Source organism: Stegostoma tigrinum, chromosome 14 (assembly GCF_030684315.1).
Source record: "Stegostoma tigrinum isolate sSteTig4 chromosome 14, sSteTig4.hap1, whole genome shotgun sequence".
Lineage (NCBI taxonomy): Eukaryota > Metazoa > Chordata > Chondrichthyes > Orectolobiformes > Stegostomatidae > Stegostoma > Stegostoma tigrinum.
The window spans coordinates 10,571,774-10,590,693 of NC_081367.1; the positions used below are offsets into that span (position 1 = coordinate 10,571,774).

Consider the following 18,920-nt stretch of genomic DNA (forward strand, 5'->3'; position numbering starts at 1 on the left):
ATTGGAAGTCCCATGCCAATTGGAGGGCTCTGATAGCAATTTTGAAAGAGAAATGGGCAATACTCATACATCAAATGGGAGTCCATCTATCGACATATCCAGAAGATCAACTAGTGAATCCAAAAGGGCTCATTGGAGGAATTAGTTTCAAGGTTAAATGCGGGAGACGCGTTCAAGGGTGTCCATTTCAAGCCCACCGACTCCCACTGCTACCTAGAATACACCTCCTCCCACCCACCCTCCTGCAAAAATTCCATCCCCTATTCCCAATTCCTCCACCTCCACCGCATTTGCTCACAGGATGAGGCATTCCACTCCTGCACATCCCGGATGTCCAAGTTCTTCAAGGACCACAACTTTCCCCCAACAGTGGTCGAGAATGCCCTTGACCGCATCTCCCGCATTTCCCGCAACACATCCCTCACACCCCGCCCATGCCACAAACGCCCCAAGAGGATCCCCCTCGTTCCCATACACCACCCCACCAACTGCCAGATACAACGCATCATCCTCCGACACTTCCGCCATCTACAATCTGACCCCACCACCCAAGACATTTTTCCATCCCCACCCTTGTCTGCCTTCCGGAGACACCACTCTCTCCGTGACTCCCTTGTCCAGTCCACACTCCCCTCCAACCCCACCACACCCAGCACCTTCCCCTGCAACCGCAGGAAGTGCTACACTTGCCCCCACACCTCCTCCCTCACCCCCATCCCAGGCCCCAAGATGACTTTCCATATTAAGCAGACGTTCACCTGCACATCTGCCAATGTGGTATACTGTATCCATTGTACCCAGTGTGGCTTCCTCTACATTGGGGAAACCAAGCGGAGGCTTGGGGACCGCTTTGCAGAACACCTCTGCTCGGTTCGCAATAAACAACTGCACCTCCAGTCGCGAACCATTTTAACTCCCATTCTTTAAATGACATGTCCATCATGGGCCTCCTGCAGTCCCACAATGATGCCACCCGAAGGTTGCAGGAACAGCAACTCATATTCCGCTTGGGAACCCTGCAGCCCAATGGTATCAATGTGGACTTCAGAAGCTTCAAAATCTCCCCTTCCCCCACTGCATCCCAAAACCAGCCCAGTTCATCCCCTCCCACCACTGCATCACACAACCAGCCCAGCTCATCCCCTCCCCCCACTGCATCCCAAAACCAGTCCAGCCTGTCTCTGCCTCCCTAACCTGTTCTTCCTCTCACCCATCCCTTCCTCCCACCTCAAGCCGCACCTCCATTTCCTACCTACTAACCTCATCCCACCTCCTTGACCTGTCCATCTTCCCTGGACTGACCTATCCCCTCCCTACCTCCCCAGCTATACTCTCCTCTCCACCTATCTTCTTTTCTCTCCATTTTCGGTCCGCCTCCCCCTCTCTCCCTATTTATTCCAGAACCCTCTCCCCATCCCTCTCTCTGATGAAGGGTCTAGGCCCGAAACGTCAGCTTTTGTGCTCCTGAGATGCTGCTTGGCCTGCTGTGTGCATCCAGCCTCACATTTTATTACCTTTCATTACTTTGGGTTTTGTAACGATGTTTGCCCAATTCATTAAGTGCTTACAGTGCATCCAATCTGACTATCATGAATAATCTATTCCCAGTCAACTTTGTATTGTTAATTGGCTTAGTTTGAATACAAAAATTGAAAAGTCCCTGACAAAAGAAAGCAAAACAAGACGTTACATTACATTTTTCAACAGGATCGTCAGTATTCCAGTCTTGTCCGAAATTTCTCAGAATAGTTCCGACTGGGATATTCCAACCAGCAGATTTACCCAAACCAGTGTGGCAGGACTTCTTGCCCCTCAATGTATTGAAATTAAAGCTGGTGCCTTTCTTTACCACTGCTACAGCATAGTAGCAGGACTCGCCTGTAAAATACAAATTACACTGTCAACAATTCGATCAGAGAAAAATCTAATTTCCACTTCATATCCAAGTACCCCCATCAACCACATTAATTCTTTATGGCATTTCGGCAATGGAATAACGTCAATCCCTGTCAAATTCTGCCGAGCAATCTGAAGTAGTATTGCTTCTCAAATAATGGAAAGTATGGTAAAGTATGCAGGTTATCAAGATAGCCGTGGAGTCTATTCCTACAAACATGTTGAATGCACTTCGGAGCGGGTTCTATCACGAGCAATGAGATAATTGTGGCCAGGGGTCTTTGACATGTTAAGATAGTTGCCAAGTGATGTTTAAATCCCTCTAAAGTGACATCTATCCCAGTTATGGAGATCCCCATACAGATATATCTATCATAAAATATTGTTATGGATGTAGGGTCATTAATCTATGAGGGGTCACTAAAATCATTGTAATGAGAGAAGTAAATGCGAGGTGATGCATTTTGGAAGGTCGAATTTGAAAGCTGAGTACAGGATTAAGGATAGGATTCTTGGCAGCGTGGAGGAACAGAGGGATCTTGGTGTGCAGATACATAGATCCCTTAAAATGGCCACCCAAGTGGGCAGGGTTGTTAAGAAAGCATATGGTGTTTTGGCTTTCATTAACAGGGGGATTGAGTTTAAGAGTCGTGAGATCTTGTTGCAGCTCTATAAAACTTTGGTTAGACCGCACTTGGAATACTGCGTCCAGTTCTGGGCGCCCTATTATAGGAAAGATGTGGATGCTTTGGAGAGGGTTCAGAGGAGGTTTACCAGGATGCTGCCTGGACTGGAGGGCTTATCTTATGAAGAGAGGTTGACTGAGCTCGGTCTCTTTTCATTGGAGAAAAGGAGGAGGAGAGGGGACCTAATTGAGGTATACAAGATAATGAGAGGCATAGATAGAGTTGATAGCCAGAGACTATTTCCCAGGGCAGAAATGGCTAGCACGAGGGGTCATAGTTTTAAGCTGGTTGGTGGAAAGTATAGAGGGGATGTCAGAGGCAGGTTCTTTACGCAGAGAGTTGTGAGAGCATGGAATGCGTTGCCAGCAGCAGTTGTGGAAGCAAGGTCATTGGGGTCATTTAAGAGACTGCTGGACATGTATATGGTCACAGAAATTTGAGGGTGCATACATGAGGATCAATGGTCGGCACAACATTGTGGGCTGAAGGGCCTGTTCTGTGCTGTACTGTTCTATGTTCTATGTTCTATGTTCTATGTTCAATCATAGATAAACAGCATTGCTAAAGAGAAGTGTGCATGATGGATTGTGTGGATGGTTGTAGGAAGAAGTATACTATAGGCTATAGAGAATCACAGAATTCCAGAAATATTATTGTGCGGAAGGAGGCTACTTGGCCTGTCAAGCCTCCACTGAGTGCACCAAAATCTGTACAAAGGAGGCTACATCAGGTTATGAGGCTGCGATGAAAAGGACTTTCATACGGATTGCAGCGCTCATTTTAGAGAGGGATGGGTCTCAAGGTGTTGCACTTATTGTCGAAAAGGCGTTTGACACATATTGAGATCGCTCCAAGTAACGTTTGACCATGTTCTAGTTATTTGCTCAAAGTTGTTAAAGATTCTTAGACACAACAGAGCTACAATTTTGAAGGTTATTCTGAAAAAACAAAGGTCTCCATGGAAACAGTGATTATGGTTACTGTTCTTTTTCTCTGGTTGCAGCCCTTCTACGGTGGTGTAACTAATTTGCTTTCTTTCCACTTTTTCACAGGATATGGAGATCCCTGGATCGGCTGATTTCCAATCATTAATTATCCTGAGACCGTGGCGGTGAGCCACCTTCTTGAACCATTGTAAATTATGCTCTGCCATGGAGATCCAGAATTTTGACCCAACAACGGTGGGCAGCATATTTCTAAGTACGGTTTTGGAGTTGCTTGGAAAGGGGCTTGCGAGTGGTAGTGCTTCCTTTATTTTTCCAAGCGGCTGAGGTTTTCAAACGTGCTGTCAAAGGAGCCTTGGTGAGTAACTGCAAGTTGTAAATAGCTCACACTGTGTGTTGCTGCTGATAGTTGGAGCTAGTGGTTAAGGTGGTAGATGGGGTGCTAATCAAATGCATTATTCTGGAACTTGGAGTATGACACTGTGAATGCATAATTTAGACACCACGAAACAAATGGTTTTCAGTCTTTGGGAATGAGTAAAGGTCACACTATAAAAACTTGACTCACAAAACAGTGAGGAAAGTTGCTACTCGGCCCATCAAATCTGCACTGACCCACTGAAGAGCATCCCGCCCAGACCCAGGCCCTCACCCTATCTTCATAGCCCCACATTTACCATGGCTAACCCATCCAGCCTGCATGTCCCTGGACATATGGCATGGTTAATCCACCTGACCTGCATGTCTTTGGGTTGTAAGAGGAAACCAGAGCACCCAGCAGCAAATTCCACACAGACAGTTGCCCAAGGCTGCATCCTAACTCATGTTTCTAGTGCTGTGAGCCTGCTTTGCTAAGGACTGAGCCACCATGCCACCGAAGTTTAAATAATTGCCTGGAACATGAAAGGTTTTAATTCACACATTGGCATGTGTCAGTGTCTTAAGTCTACCCAATTAGCATCAAAGTAACTTGCAAACCACTTGCTCTGCTACCTTCTTTGCAATCCCATCGCCTAATGTTCTTATTGAATGGTCCTGATTTATCATATTCTGTGGGTGCAGACATCTACATAATTTACAAAGATTGTTTTTGAGAGATTCTCAAAGCAATTGAGTTGCTAAACTACAGCCAGCTCTTTCTGATATACTGCTTGAAATTCTGTGACTGAGATAGGCAGGAACCCATGCACTGTCTTCAGTTGAAGAAATCTATGTTAGGGCACATTTCAAGGCTGGGGCAGAGCAAAGGCAGGTCAGACATTTGAAAGAAACATGAATTTTTGAGGGAGCTTTAATTCAAGCCCACCAATCTAGAATATTATATTGTTTTCACTAAAGAGAAAGGTTAATTCTCGGGCAAGGAACTATGCACTTCATTTCAGAACCTGAGTCTGTGTGAAATATTTTTAACAAAATCATTTTGTACATGCTCTTATTATGTGATACATCAAATGATGAGTAGATCATTCATTGAAAATGTTACTTTTAATGAGAGATATTTCTTAGTGGTAAAGATGAGGCAAAAATAATCTGCATCAAAATGTCACAATTTCTTGTCTAAACAGTCAGAGATTATAGATGTACGGAACAGATCCATGTGGCTGGCTCACAATAGAAATGAGTATTGAGCAACTGACCTATAATAATAAAATACTAGCTGTCCCTTTCCTTTTGAAGAGCAAGCAATTACCTGTGACATTCTCAGCTGCAATTGGTTTCAGGCGTGGTTCAGGCAAGAGACCTCCCTTGTATATATCTCCAGCATCCACAGTTATAGCATCTACTTCTCGATTCTGAGAATGAGAAACATGTACGTCGTTAATAGAAATTCACCTTACTTTCAATCAATGCAATTAACAGGGACATTGCTTGCTTTTCCATCTAATTGTGTCGCCTCTTTACTGAATTCTTCAATGAAATTTACCAATCTAGGTTTGAAGGAGACAATAAATATACATCCTCCAATTTGACACGTGGATCTGAGAATTCAGTCAGACAGTAAAAATATTCAACCTTTGAAAACATATAAGCACTGTGCACAAGAAGGCCAGACTCACAACTGAAGTTTATGTATATGAGAAACAGTAGGAATTGCAACACTAGCCCTGGGACATTGAAAGACTGTTGCCTTTGCTGACATGACTCTTCTTTAGTCAATAACCAGCAAGGGAATCTCAACATCCGTTCTCTGGATATTCTCTGGATCATTTCCAATTGACAAGTCAAAACACATCTTGTCTCTCACAATGACCCGTAGACTGCAATCAATAAAGATAGGTGACAATGCTTCCTCCATGATAATCCTCAACACCAGTACCCCCTAAAGGCTGTGTACTCAGTCTGTACTATACTTCTTGTACTAATTTGTGGCCAAATTCAATTCTAATTCCACTTTACAAATTTGCTGAACTCACCACCTTTGTGGGCCACATCTCAAACAAAGATGAGACAGAGTACAGAAAAGAGCTGGACAGCTTAGTGGCTTTGTAGTGACAACATAACAATCTCTCCCTCAATGTGAGCAAAACAAAGGAGCTGGTTATTGACTTCAGGAGGCAGAGTGGAGGACACGCCTCTGTATGTATCAATGGTGGTGGAGTGGAGATGGTTGAGAGCTTTAAATGCATATGAGTAAATATCACCAGCAATCTATCCTGGTCCATCCACATCGCCACCACAATCAAGAAAGCACATCAAAGCCTCCACTTCCTCAGATGGCTAAGGATATTCAGCATGTCCACAATGACTCACACCACTTTTTATAGGTGCATTGGATGCATCACAGCTTGTTACGGCAACTGCTCCTGCCAAGGCCGCAAGAAATTACAGAGAGCTGTGCGCACAGCCCAGTCCATCAGGCAAATCAGCCTTCCTTCTAATGACTCAGTCTATTTTTCTCGCTGCCTCTGGGAAGCAGCTAACATGATGAAAGGCCCTTTCCACCCCAGTTGTACTCTCTTCCACTCTCTTACAGCAGGCAGAAGATACAAAAGTTTGAAAACACATCTCAACAGATTCAAGAACAGCTTCTTCCCTGCTGTTATCAGACTTCTGAATAAACCTCTCATATATCAGAGTTGATCTTTTTCTGCAAATTCTCTGAGCTGTAACACAATATTCTTTAATTCTGTTCTATTACATTGATGTTTTTTAAGGTATGATTTATCTGGCTAGCACTCAAAACAATACTTTTCACTATATCTCGGTACATGTGACAATAATTATTCAAATCAAAATGGCGTTCTTCCTTTTTCTGACCCTAGCAGTTCACCAGCATACCCCTTGTGTCGGCATCATCTTTTTCAGATTTAAATTTTCTGAGACGGCTTTGAGAAGCCACTAGCTGCAACAATGATTGGGACGTTCTACGTTTCAGTTAAAATGTGGGATCAGGCTAATGTGAGGGTGAGGGAGCCCCATCCAACACTGAGATAGCCAACTAGATCACGTAGGAATCAAGCATTTATATATTGGTCACCAATCTTTCAACCACTTACCCAATGTAGCAAGCAGGTATCCCCATTTTCCCAGTCAAGAAGCTGGTCATTTCTGTTGTGTACTGGGAAGTCAGGAAATTGAGCTGGTGACAGGTTGGAGCCCTTAAGTGGTCAATGATAGGCCACTTCAGGGCCTTAAATGGTAGTGGTTTGGTAAGATCAACCACCCAGAACTCAATTGCTAAGATGTCCATAAAGTTGGGGTGGTATCTCTCCAGTGACAGCCCCACATCTTTCTTGCCCTTTCTAGGGAAGGCATACTTCCGCCCAATGATGTTTTAACCTGTCAGATATCCCTGTAAGATACAGCCAGATATTTGCCTGCACTTTGAAGATTGTGCGCAGTCCTCACCCTAATGAAGGCAATGCTTCCCATAGATGGAGAGCACTGAAGGTCCACCAGACTGATCCATATTTTCATTTGCATTTTTTAAGTTGCTTCATGCTGCTGAGAGTATTCTCAGAGGACAAAGTGCCGTCCCACTTCTGGTTTTTTTTTAAAACTTGAGATTCGAAACATTGATACCCACTTTCAACTCTTGGCTATTCTTTAGGACTTGCTGAGTGTTTTTTATGACCTGAGAGATTCCCTCAGTAGCATAACTATTCATTGTTAACTCAGTAATATTATTTGTCCATTGAATGTGAGGATTGCTGAAAAAGACCACACTTAGTGCCATTCCTATATGCCCCATAGAAGGTGGTCATAGGCTGCCTTGTTAAACTGTTGGAGTGTGTATAGTGTAGAGTGCACTCAAAGTGCAATTAGGAAGGGATTTTCAGGTTATGGTTCAGTGTCAGTGAAGGAACCACAATGTCACTCCAAAGCAGGATGGAGTGCAACTTGGAGAGGAACTAGAAACTGATGATGTTCTCGTGCACCTACTGTAATAATAAAACCACATGGAATGCCAGACATTGGCATAGGCACTGGATTCATCAAAGGCATACTCAGACTAGTCAACCTTCCGCAGTCCTCCTCACGAATGGCAATGGCAACAGGAATTTGTAGCAAATTTGTGAGACATAATCCAAAGGAAAGGTAAGTAACAGCCTGATGTAGTCAAATTCATCAAATCACATCCCACTGTCAAGATCAGGCACCTTCATTGTTGTTATGTTCTAGATATTCAGCAAGACAGACCCCCTTGGGGAAGCTAGTATATTGATTCATTTCAGGAGGTAAAACTGTGTCAATTCCCAACACTGGCTCTAGGATCAAACAAATTCTTTGGGCTTCAGGGCAAGAAACCCTCCCACTAATTACCACCTACCACCCTCCCTCAGCTGATCAGTCAGTACTCTTAGAGTTTGAAGGTGACTTGAAACAGGCATTGAGTATAGCAATGGTGCAAAACATCCTCAGCCTGGTGGGACTTCAATGTCTACAATCAAGAGTGTCTAGGCAGTACCAAGATGGACCAAGCATGTAAGTCATGAAGATCATTTTTGCTAGATTGATGCTGCAGGAGGAGTTGAAAGAAGTAACAAGAAGGGAGAAACCTGCTTGACCTCTTCTTTATCAATCTACCTGTTAAAGGTGCACCTATCCATGACGGTGTTAATTTGAGTAACTAAAACATTGTCCCTGTGGGGACTATGAAAACCATTGAATTGTTCTCAGGGATAGGGGGTTTGTCAAATGATGATGGGCTCAGGATAAGGGGCCAGTTCAAAATGTCAAACAGTTTGACATCTTTGAAATTCTCTCAACTGGGTTTGTGGATGCTTCATCGTGGCATATATTTCAGATTGAGACAGAAAGATTGTTGGTCTTTCAGGGACATGGGGAATGGATAAGAAAGAAATGATAAAGACCAAGTTCAGCATGATTGTACTGAATGGCAGAAAAAGCATGAGAAGACATGTCCTCCACTCCTGATCCTTTCTCTTGTTTTCTTGTGTGAATAATTCATCTAGTTTTATGTTACCATTTAAAGCCTGTTTTATAGCTGCTGCTGCTGCATCAATTGGATTTACTTGCTCTAATAAAATGTCGCAAAGGTCTGGGTCAGCAGCAAAGCTTTGTTTACACCAATAACGCTATCAAATGGATAGGGTCGCGTAGTAAAATTTGAGACAATACATTTGATGAATATAATTCTGCAATTTATTTCAGGGTTTATAAAGTTTTTATTTACTTATATCCACCTAATTAATTCTTCATATCAGCCTAAGAATCCTGTAATAAAGTAATTAGATTGCAATCTTATGTGCAGGGCTGAATAAAATTAAATCTTACCTTGATAGCATTCAGACAGGCTTCAGGATTATCCTTCTGTGCACAGTGGAAGTTGCTGAAGCCTTCATTTGCCATGTGGGTTTTCAAATCCTGGCATTTCCTTGTCTCTTGTGAAGAAACTGTACACCACTTGATCTTTGGCTCAGCAGCGAATGAAAGAGCTTGACAATCAAAAAGAAAGTCAGACAGTAGTTTTACAATGTGCAAGCACAGCAATTATGAAAGAGAAGAGAAGGCACATTAATTGTAGAGAGGAGTGAGATATAGATACTGAATTGAAACTGAATGGTGCAAAAGAGAGCAAGATATGACTGACTTCACAGCAACGGAAGATGACACAGCTATATCACTGCAAGGAGGAAGAATGGCAATTATGCGGCTAAGAGAGAATGTAGCTAGTGGTCCTCTACAGGCTGAAAAAGAGTAAATAAAGATGGTATACAAGACACAACAAAGTGAGTTTAAAGCTCCAACAGCACAGTGATTATAAATGAGAGAATGAATAGTGATTGCAAAAGGGATGGAGGTAAATGGTTATAGAGATCGTAGTGGTTACAAGGGGTAAAGCACAGCAGTTGTAAAGAGTAAAGCACAGTCATTGCAAAGAAGAGAGTACAGTGATTCTAAGGAAATTGATAACAAATATAAGAAATTGGTGGACAAAATAAGTAAATATTTTGCTTGTCTTCACAATAGACTACTCAAAATACATTCTGGCAATCACTATAAATTATAAGTTGGAAGTGAGAGAGGAACCTGATGAAAATATAATCAATAGGGAAGTATTATTGAACAAATTGATGGAGTTACAGCCTGACAGGGTGCTAAGTATTAAAAGTAGTCGCAAATGAGGCAGTGGATGTATTGGCATTAATTTCCCAACATTCACTATATTCTAAAGAGGTTACATCAGACTGGAAATAGCAACTATAACTCCTCTTTTGAAGAAAGGAGGCAAACACAATGTTATGGGCCTATTAGCTTGATGTCTATCATGAGGAACTGTTAGAATTCATTATCAAAAGGTTATAACTGGGCACTTGGAAAATCTCAAGGCAATCAAAAAGAGTCAATATGATTTTGTGAAAGGGTAATGATGTTTAACCAATGTTTGCATTTCTTTGCAAGAGTAACATGTACAGTAGAGAAAGAGGACCTTACAGGTTTACTGCACTTGGATTTTGAGAAGATACTTGACAAAGTGTCACGCAAAAGTTTATTGCACAAAGTAAGAGCTCATCACAAAAGGGAATAACATGGCACTGTGATCCTGAGTGAGAAAGTAAGAAATTGACCCTCCCTCTTTAGTTAATAAGCCCTTTCACCTTGGATGGTCACAAGCAGGCTAACCTAAGACAAGGAATCCCTTCCCTTGTGGATATCCTTCCCAGTTCCATTGTATCTTTGTTCTAATAGGAATCATTTTAACTAGATGTTTTTGGGTTAGAGAAACAGTGAATTAGTTAGTATTAGTTAATAAAACACAAGGAAGAATAAGAAAATGTAACACACATACACAGAATTGAAATGAGAAGTGAAGAAACAGATAACAGGGCAAAAAAAAATTAATCAGTCTTTGGCATGTTTGACATGGATGTAAGTTTGGCTGGTTACTTGAAAACAGAGTTTATACCAGACCCGAAACATCAGCTTTCCTGTTCCTCTGATGCTGCTTGCCCTGCTGTATTCATCCAGCTCTACACCTTGTTATCTCTTATACATACGTGGGTCTTTTTCTGATTGGCAGGACATGACAAGGAGCTCCCTCAGGAATCTGTGCTGAGGTGTCAATTTTTTCCAAATTATGAATAATTTTCATTTCACATCATAGTAGTAGGATTTGTTGTGTAGTTAAGGGATTGATTGAGAAGTCTAGAGCAGCTGGATGTCTCTAAGGTGTTAGAACTCTGAAGCATGTTCCAGAGGTAAGTGTTGGATTCAGGGCTCTCAAAAGAAGCTGTGCACCATTAATGGTACAAACAGTGAGGATTGGAAACATGTGAGCAGTCATTGTTTTGTGAAACTGAGCAAATGGGAGCTCAGGAAAAAGCTAGGGGCAGTGCTAGGTTAGGGCAGCTCATCATTTGCAAAAAACTGGAACTACGCTTATGACTAAGTGATAGAGCACAGTTTCCAAGAATCCAGAACAGTGCAGACTTAGAAAAGTGGACAACAAGAATGCAATGAATCTTTGAGGTAGTACATGGAAGGAATAAAGAAGGGTCTGTATCTCTCGCTCTCTTGCTGATTGGTGGAGCGAGTCACAAGTCAGAAAAGTCACTGAAAGTAAAGAGGCCAACTCCTTTCAACCAACTTGCAGAACAAAAAACTGTCAGGTTAACTGTTGAACTGCTAAGGTCAACATTATCAGAACCAGTTCAATGGCTGCAATGTTTCTCCATTGACTTCTTATGGACAAGCCACAGACTGATTTATATATCCTTTACTATTTTTTTTGGTGTTTCTTCAATTCTTATTTCTATTCTGCGTATGTGTGCCACTTCTTATTCTTTCTTGCATGTTACTAATAAGTTCGCTCTTTCTTTATGAAAGCCCGATTGTGTTCACTCCTTTTCAAACATAAATACATTCGAACCATGAAAGGTATCTACAAGGGAAGGGATCCCTTGTTAAGTTAATCAGCCTGTGACTGTGAGGCAAAGGGGGGCATTGACTAAACAGGGGGAGCAACATCCAATTTTCCTCATCTGGGAACATAATAACGTGGGAGTGCCCCATTTAGAATCACACAAACTGAGGAGCCCTGTTCAAGGATTGATATAAAATTGTTTTTCCTCACACCTCCCTACCAGCCTACCACAACTGCTAGTGTGAATTTCGAAAATGTCTTGGCATTACAAAAGGATAAATCATTATTGCGGAAGCTCATAAAACCCTGACAATGTAATGATCAGCCAGACATTTGAAGTGTTAAATATCTAATTTCAGAAAGCCTGGTTTAAAAAGAAAACTGCAGACAAAATATTTTGATAAAGAAATTGTAATGTACAGTAAGTGACAATAATTGCATAGGATTTGATCCTTAATCTTTAATGCAGATTTTTTTTTAACATTATAGGCTCAAAAAATGTAAAGCAGAGAGTAGAAGTAAAGAGTAGTTATCTAGAGTGAAGGAAGGTTAAGAATGTGTGTTCCACAGGAATCAATTCTGGCCTCATTGCTCAACCATTGCAGAATCTACAGTCTAAAAATTTGCGGGTGTTGCTCAGCTGAGGTTTATAGTAAATACTAGGAATGAATGCAACATAAGATCCAGAAATTTTAAAACTATGAGATATAGGAGCAGAACGAGGCCATTTGGCCCATCAAACCTGGTCTGCCATTTGATCATGGCTGTTATGCTTCTGAACCTGTTTCTCCTGCTTTCTACCTGTAACCCTGATCCCTTTACTAATCAATTCTATCTATCTCTGTCTTAAATGCACTGAATGACTTGGCCTCCACAACCTTGTGTGGCAATGAGGTCCATGGATAAACCACCCTCTGGCAAAAGAAATTCCTCCTTATCTCAATTCTAACAGGTGGTCCCTTCACTTTGAAACCATGCCTTCAGGTTCTAGTGTCTCTTATTAGAGGAGACATCTTCTTCACATTCACCCTATCCAGGCCTCTCAGTACTCTGTAAGTTTCAATCAGATGCCCCTTATCGCTTTAAACTCCAACAAACACTGATCCAGAGTCCTCAACGTCTCCTCGTATGGCAAACCACTCATTCCTGGGATCATTCTGCTTAACTTCCTCTGGACCCCCTCCAACACTAGCACATCCTTCTTTAGATATGGGATCCAAAACTGCTCACCTTATTCCAAATATGGTCTGTCCACAGCCTCATGCAGCCTCAGTAGCACATCTTTGCTTTTGTATCCTAGCCCTCTTGAAATGAAAGCTAACATTGCAATTGCTTTCCTAATTAACCTACATGTTAACCTTAAGAAAATCCTGAACTACAACTCCTAAGTCCCTTTGTGCATAAGACATCCAAAGTCTTTCTCCCTTCAGAAAATAATCTATGCCTCTATTCTTCCTACCAAAATGTGTAACCTCATACTTTTCCACATTGTATTCCATCTGGCACTTTCTTGCCCACTCTTCTAGTCTGCCCAAGTCCATCTGCAGCATCCCTCATTCTCAACACTACCTGTCCCTCCACCTCTCCCTGTGTCATCAACAGGCTTAGCAACAATGCCTTTGGTTCCTTTGTCCACATTGTTAGTGTAAAATGTGAATATTTCTGGTCCCAGCGCTGACTCTTGCAGAACTTGACTAGTTACTAGCTGCCAACATGAAAAAGATTCCTTTATCCCGTTCTCTGTCTTCTGCCAGTCAGCCAATTCTCTATTTCTGCCCGTATTTATCCCCTGACACCACAGTCTCTAACCTTATTTAGCAGCAACCAGTGAGGAAACTTGTCAAAGGCTTTTGGAAAAATCCAAATAGATAATATCCAGTAGCTCTTCTTTGTCTAACTTGCTCATTATCTTCTCTAAAAATTCTATCAGATTTTTCAGGTGCAACATCTCCGTGATGAAGCCATGCTGATTCGACCCTACTCTACTATGCATTTTGAAGTATTCCACAATCTTATCCTTAATAATGGACTCCAAAATCTTATCAACGACCAAGGTCAAGCTAACTGGTCTATAATTTCCTGTCTTCTGCCTCGCTCCATTCTTAAACTGGGGTGTAACATCAGCCAGTTTCCAGTGCTTTGTGACCTCCCTGACACCAGTGTTTCCTGAAAGATCACTACAACCTCTATAATCTCCTCAGCTATTTCCTTCAGAACACTGATCAGAAGTCTGGCCCAGGTGATTTATCAATTTTCTGGCTTTACAGATTCTACACCACCTTCTCCTTTGTGATGACCACTACACTCTCCTCTGCCCCTGACTCTCTTGAAGTTCTGATATGCTGCTGGTGTCTTCCACTGTGAAAACTGATGCAAAGTACCTATTCAGTTCCTCTGCCATTTCTTTGTTCCCCATTACTTCTCCTCCAGTCTCATTTTCTTGTGGTCTAACATCCGCTCTTACCTCCCTCTTACCTTTTTTAGATATCTAAAAAAAACAATTGCAGTCAACATTCAGGCCAAGAAAAAGTTCCAGGCATGAACTTTGAATACTTTTCTTCTGATTCTACCAATAAAACACATTTCCTGCCACTATATTCAAGATTTGTCCATCTATTTCGCAATTGAAAAAATGGATGTGACACTGTCAATCCTTAAACAATTGTCTCTCCTTTACTTTCCCCATCTCATTTTTTAAATCTACAGGTTGAATTTACAAACTGATTCCCAGACATAAAACTAACCATATGTATTTAGCTTTCGTGCTAGAAATTCCCTAATTTTGTTTTTTTTATTTCAGAGAAATGAGAGCTGGGCAATTTCTATGATGTGCAGTTAATCTTGAAACATTACTATTACCACAGGACAGTGATGTGAAAACTTCACCCTAGGAGTCTCAAGCTTCTGTGTCTGCACTTTGGAGCCTATGATTATGCAATCATGTAATGGGGAGAAGGGTAGGATCTGCTGAGTGCAGAAGTGGAAAATGTATGGCCTTTGTTTTTAAGATGCATGACTTTCACACACCATAGAGATTTAGACATGACCCTGGCTAACTTTCTGGCTTCAGTGTCTGAAGAACTCTGCCAAAGTGAGGGCCATATTCGGCTTGGAAATTCCAACAATACTGCCTGCCATAAATTACTGCCATTATAAATTATGGAGTGTCCTTGAGGATATATTTTCCAAGTATTGCCACAGGTATTGAGTATAAAAGAATCGGTCTTTACTACCATCAGAAAGTAGTGGACATCTCACAAGTCAATCCTTGAACCAGAATCAGGAGGTTAAAAATTGCAAAAAATATGTCATATGTACGCATTGGCATTTACCACACTTTCACAACCAGCTCATGACACAAGATTAAAGAGAAGCAAGGAGCTAGAAGTTGGAAAGGCATGCCCCTGGTAAATTTGGCATGCCTGTGTCTTTGTCAACAGTGTTATGCAGAAAAGTCTAAGCCTCCATTTGTTTCTTCTCCCTGTGTCTCTGTCTGCCTCTAAGTCTGCATTTCTGTACTTGCATGCCTCAGTAAATATGTTCATTCTATAAATATTTTATACAGATCTAGGCACAGATATCTTGTTCAGTTGCATTTTACTAAGTGTTAAAATATATTGGCACTGAATAAATAACTATTAGTGATTTTGAACACTTTCATTCTCCATTATGGTTGTTTACAGTCTAATTATATTGTACATAATTTCAGTCTGAATCTACAAAGTCTATTTCCTAAATACTTTTACTGGAAGTCACTGTCAAGATAGTTATAGGTAAAGAATTAAGGCTTTTTATACCTTTTCTGCTGCTGATTTTAACAACAATGATTTAACATTCATTTTTAAACTTAACTTCTCAGTTGCAATTAATCTTTTCATAACTGATGGTACTTTAAAAATCCCCAGAGATTTTACCATGGATCTTTTTTCAATGACAAGAACCTGCCCCAGATTGATTCTGAACAAACTTTTAAAAAGGTGTATTTGAAAATAAATGCTACAAGCAAAGAAATCTGACTTCCGATAAATTCTTAGACCAGTTATGTTTAATACTCACAAATAATTCCCAAGAGTAAAGCAGCGTGCAGAGAAGTCATTGTGCCAAACTGTGGATTAGAGAACAGAGGAGTGGGACTTCTGTCACAAACCAGCAAAGGCTTGTGATAGGATTTCTGTGTCCTCTGTCTCCTTTATAATGTCCAGAAATGACTACGTGAGCAGAATGATAGATAAGACTGACATTGTTTTTTTTGGGTTCTATTTCACAAGAGGATTTACCACACCTCAGCCCACTTCTGATATATTCAAATAAAACTTTGTTAACTTAACATGATTGCAGAAAAAGAAGGGGGCTAGCAAGCATTTATTTGTCTATTCTTTAGATCAGTAAAATCAGATAGTCCTCAAAAGTAAAACTGTTCAATTAAATTGTTTTCCATTTTTCACATTTTCTGTATTTCAAACTTGGCTGATTTTACCTTTAAATGAACTTGTTGCTTGTTCTCAAAGGCTTTTCTTTGTTTAATTTATTCAGTTGCTCATTTTATTTACGTTGACTAATTTTCCTCTGTCGTCAATCAGTGAAGTTCAAAGTTCACTTAATCATGGACTTAAAAATTATTTAAATATTTTGCAATATGGTTTCTCTCTCATTTTCCACAATTCCTTCCCTCCTTCCTTCATTTTGTCATTTCCATCGCTCTGCTTTTCTTTTCTGTGCTCTCACTTATAGTGCTCACAGAAGAAAATTCATTAAGTGTGTGTCCGTTCCTATATGAGACATGGGGTCCAACCAAACTCCTCTACCACTGAGAAGAAATACTCTTCTCTCTATTGCTGTCTTGGTTCAATTGAAGTCTGGAGCAATCTTGATCTGGGTATTGGCCCACAGCACAAAACTATTACCAAATTAATAATGTCGCTCACCAGTGGATCAGCTGATGTTGGAAATGAAGATACTTCATTGGTGTTTTGTACATTGATGTATTGAAGACACCTTTACAGCTAGGATTAAGGAATCACAACGGGTTAAATGGGAGGGATTTTATCAAATTGGGCCATATCTAATGAGAAAACCTGATTAGCACATCTCGAAAAGAGCTTTTGAAAAAGACTTGCATTTGGGCGGCACAGTGTCTCAGTGGTTAGCACTGCTGCCTCTCAGTGCCAGGATACCCCACTTTATTTCCACCCTCAAGTGGCTGGTCTGTGTGGAGTTTGCACATTCTCCCAGTGCTTGAATGGGTTTTTTCCAGGTGCTCCGGTTTCCTCCCACAGTCCAAAGATGTGCAAGCGTGGTATTAGCCATGCTAAATTATCAATAGTGTTCAGGGATATGTAGATTAGGCGGGTTATAGGGGGATGGGTCTGACGGTCAGTATGGACTTGTTGGGCTGAAGCGCTCGTTTCCACACTGTAGGGATTCTGTGATATGTATAAGAGCCAATCAGTGCAGTTGTTGGAGTCTGAACTGAAAACAACAAATCCCGGAGATTACAGCCGGTCACACAGCATCATGGAGAGAAAGCAAGCTAACATTTCAGGTCTGGGTGACTGTTTATCAAAGCTGAAGTAATGTGTGGAGGGGCAGCATTTATGCTATAGTTTTGGGGGGGGACGGTGTGAGCTTGGTGGGTATAGGGTGCTGGTGGAGAAAAGATGTTGATAGTTCAGACTAAGTGATTGGAACATGTGAACGGCAGAATAACGGTGTGTCTACCTGCCAGATTTGAAAGGACATTAACTGGGATGGAGGATGGGGAGGACATGATAACAAACGAGAAGACAGGGAAGAAATGGTTCACAGTTTAAAGCTGTTCCATTCAATTGTGAATCGAGAAGGCTGTAAAGTGCTAGTCTGAAAATGAGACGTTGCTGTTCCAGTTTGCGCTATGATTCACTGGAACGCTGAAGCATGCCCATGGCATGAGAACAGGACGCTGTGTCAAAATGACCAGCTACGGAAGTTTGGGGTCATGCTTGTACACAGACCAGAGGTGTTCTGCAAAGTGGTGACCCAGTCTGCATTTGGTTTCTCCAATGTAGAGTAGTTTCAGAGAATACAAATACACAAGATTGAAGGAGGTACAGGTGAAATGCTGTTTCACCTGGAAAAACTGTTTAGGCATATAGATGGTGAGCAGGGAGGAGGTGAAGAGGTAGGTGTCCTGGAGGCTACGATCCCTGCAAGGTGCAGGGGGAATGAGGGGAAGATGTGTCTGGTGGTAGCGTTCTACTGGAGTAATCTGAAATGGTGAAGAATGATCATTTGAATGCGGAGGCTGATGGGATGAAAAGTGATGACAAGGGCATCCCAATTGTGCTAGTATGAGTGATGGGAAGGGGCAAAGGCGGAAGCACAGGTGACAGGGTAGATGCAGTTGAGGGCCTTGTCATCTGTAGTGGGTGGGAAGAAGGAAGCCATGTCAACAGCGCTGTTTTGGAAGGTGGCATCATCTGAACAAATGTGTCAGAGGCAAATGAATTGGGAGAATGGGATGGAGTCCTTGCAGGATGTGGGGTGTGACAAGCTGTAGCGAAGGTAGCTACGGGAGTCAGTGGCTTTGATTTGGATGGCAGTGGACAGTTTATTCTCTGAAATAGAGACAGAGAGGTCAAGAAAAGAAAGGGAAGTGTCAAAAATGGCTGATGTGAAAGTTATGGAGGGGTGGAATTGGAGGCAACATGAATGAAGTTTTCAAGCACCTGGTGGGAGCATGAAGTGGTACCGAAGCAGTTGTACTATTGAAAAGAATTGTGGCAGGGGGCCACAGTAGGACTGGAACAAGAATCATTCCACATACCCCATTAAGAGGCACACATAACTGGGGCCCATGCAGGTGCACATAGCCACTCATTTGACTTGGCAGAAGTGAGATGAGGGAGAATTTGTTCAGTGAGAGAACAGGCTCAGCAGGGTCTGGACAAGTTGAGAGAGGATGGAATCAAGGTAGAAGGAAATTAGCTCAGTTGGACGGGAACAGGCTGATACAATGGGCCTACCGGGACAGTCTGGTTTGTAGATTTTGGGAAGGAGGTAGAAATGGGCTGTCTGTGGTTGGGAGAC

General features: G+C 41.7%; 1 protein-coding gene across 1 annotated transcript in view; it reads right to left on the reverse strand.

Annotated features, from left to right (window-relative positions):
* Positions 1–16,046, reverse strand: part of LOC125457706 (serotransferrin-like) — a 95,695-nt gene extending 79,649 nt beyond the window's left edge. Inside the window, exons 1-4 of the mRNA XM_059650996.1 lie at positions 15,912–16,046; positions 9,266–9,426; positions 5,217–5,319; positions 1,696–1,878 (exon numbers count right to left, since the gene is read on the reverse strand). Coding sequence (XP_059506979.1) covers positions 1,696–1,878; positions 5,217–5,319; positions 9,266–9,426; positions 15,912–15,951 — 487 coding nt within the window. The 5' untranslated portion in view covers positions 15,952–16,046. The remainder of the gene's footprint in view (positions 1–1,695; positions 1,879–5,216; positions 5,320–9,265; positions 9,427–15,911) is intronic.
* Between the last annotated feature and the right edge of the window lie 2,874 nt (positions 16,047–18,920).